The sequence below is a fragment of the Panthera uncia genome, chromosome C2 (assembly GCF_023721935.1).
Source record: "Panthera uncia isolate 11264 chromosome C2, Puncia_PCG_1.0, whole genome shotgun sequence".
Classification (NCBI taxonomy): domain Eukaryota; kingdom Metazoa; phylum Chordata; class Mammalia; order Carnivora; family Felidae; genus Panthera; species Panthera uncia.
The window spans coordinates 14,181,322-14,183,823 of NC_064810.1; the positions used below are offsets into that span (position 1 = coordinate 14,181,322).

The following is a 2,502-nucleotide window of genomic DNA, read 5'->3' on the forward strand; positions in this document are numbered from 1 at the left end:
TTGTCCATTTACCAATATGGAGAGTCATGGTGACTAAGAAAAAAAGAGTGTTAGCTTGGGAGGCATGTTGGGACTCATATTTGACAAACTCCACCCGTATGAGTCAGCTTTGGGGCCAACATGAAAGCTATATTGAGGACTCAAAACTGATCAGCTTCTTTGTTAATAGGACATTATCTTCATATGTTACTAAACAAAGTGCTAATGAGATGTTATACTTCAAATTAGCTTAAGCAATGAGGTGGAAAGGAGTCTTGAGAAGAAGCCAACACCCAGTTTTCTGAGTATATAATCTCGCCAAAAAGGAATCTTCAGATCTGGCATGCTGGGTCCTTAAGACCGACTTCAGTCAAGGGTTTCAACAGTATGTCCGAGAGCCAAGGCCACTCGCCCAGGAACTTCTACAATGTCCCACCACTCTCTGCCATTGTACATGGGTCTAAGCTCATAAGCTTTGAAGATGGATTTTTTTTACCCAGCAGCTGCCATGGCAGGACCTGGCTCCTGGACGACTTTCAAGAAACCTGCAGTGAAACTACCAGCTGCAAAGTGCCCAACTGTAAACAGGAACTGGGCACAGAGCAGAGCTGCATGCAAAGTGCTTGCCTCCCCAGAGTTTTCCAAACAACTCGCTCTAATTCCAGGCCCCGTGAAAAGACAATATGCCAATCAGGACGTTCCTCAGCAATGTTGGCGTGTGTTTCTCAGCCTTGCCAGTCAGGAAGCAGCCAGAAAGTTATAGTCCAGAACTGCCAGCCTGTGAGCCACGTGGCAAAGAGTTGTCCACCCAAGACTTATGTGTCTAAGAGTTGTCAGACTCTGGAATGTGACCCTGGCCAATGTCAATCTCAGAGCCCTGAATCCGGTTCCTGTAGGCCTCCGGTCTACGTCGCACCAGGGCCACAACTCCTGGAATCTTCTTCTAACACTTATGAGCCAACCTGCTGTGTTACTGGTGGTTTGCAACTGCCTAGTAAGTGAAGAATGCAGAGAATGTGTAGAGGAGATAACATAGTCTAATTCAGATAAATTGATTTTCCAAGGTATCTAGGAACTTTTATTTCTCTAAATACGTATTATGTTTTGTGTGTTTGTGAGTGAATGGACAGGTCTTTTGCTGTCTACAAAGAGAAAAGATTTTGGTTTTTGCTCTTTGGGGCATTTCTGGTAGGAAGCTGGGATTGGGAAGCGTGTTAAATATTTTAGGTCACGAGGACACTATTCGCAGAGCACTTAGAGTTGCAACCAGTAACTAACATGAGGACTGGTTATTATCAGCGGAAACACTTAGCACTGAATCTGGTTTATTATAATATATAAATGTAATGTGCGCCTAATCTCAGAAATCTAGATTATATTGTAGTTTAAAGGGACCCTGAACCCTGTCTAGTCCCATGAATCTGATGGGTTCAACTCTATCAGACGTTGTCCGTGTTGTTAATAACATCAGAACCGCAGTTGAAATCTGTATCTACCCCCTGTCCATTCACTATTTTATCTGCTGTATCACAACTCTCTTGTAGTCAACTGTGAGATTGAATCTATTGCTGGAAAAGTGCAAGAGAATTTTCAATTTCACTTCCATGGACTTCATAACCACATAGTAGCCAGAGAGCTTTGAATATAATGAGCTCCGGCTTAGTGGATCCACTGCATTTCTGCTATCCGTCTTCTTCTTTTCACTATTTCTTAAGTGTTTTCTGAGTTGGGAAAACACTCTTCGTGTTAAATAAATTTACTGCGTTTAGAATTACAAACTTAATGGTCACATTATTTTTCTTCAACACTTTTGTGGGTTTTACGTTACTGGGTTTTCTTTTTCACCAGATGAAAATGGTATAACTATTTGGAAGGAAAAAAAAAAAAGAGAATATGTTCCATTATAATTGTTTGTATAGTATCAAGCAGAATAAAAGAACATGGTTGTGGTAGTCAGCAGCAGAAAGGGAACATCCTCAGTATGAAGATCATAAAACCGTGGGGCCAGAATGTGTGGAGATACATTAATTTTGCTTAGAATAGCTTGGCTATTGAGAAGCTATGGGTGTGCTCTTAAATGGAGTTCTCGGTTTTCGGAGTGACGTACGGGAGTGGTGAAGAGCATGAACTCTGAAGTCAGATTTTCCTGGGTCTGAATCTCAGCCTTGCCGGGTGAGGGTTGTTCGAAACCCTACCGTGAGGCTCTGTACAAATTATTTAACGACTCTCACCTCCGTTTCCTCAAGTTCAAAACTGTGATGTTAATGATAGTTCCACTGTGAGACTTAATAAGTTAATAATTTGAAAGTGCTCAGCACATGACCTTGTATATAGGAAATGCTCAGTAAGATTTCCCAACATGATTAGCTAGCTCGGAGACTCCATACGAAGAGAGGCAGCGATCTGTAGAGAAACCCAAAGATCTCTGACAGATTAGGAACGCCAGTCGTCCAAAGAGTGAAAGGCTAGCTGTTTTGGATCTTGAATGATGCAGGTAGCACCTTCCACCAAAGGAAATCCTAA

The 2,502-nt window shown here is 42.0% G+C and overlaps 1 protein-coding gene across 1 annotated transcript; it reads left to right on the forward strand.

Moving 5' to 3' along the window:
* Positions 1 to 366: 366 nt before the first annotated feature.
* LOC125922082 (keratin-associated protein 27-1) lies at positions 367 to 981 on the forward strand. Its single transcript, XM_049629970.1, has one exon. The coding sequence runs from the start codon at positions 367 to 369 to the stop codon at positions 979 to 981; it is 615 nt and encodes a 204-aa protein (XP_049485927.1).
* The last annotated feature ends 1,521 nt before the right edge of the window (positions 982 to 2,502 follow it).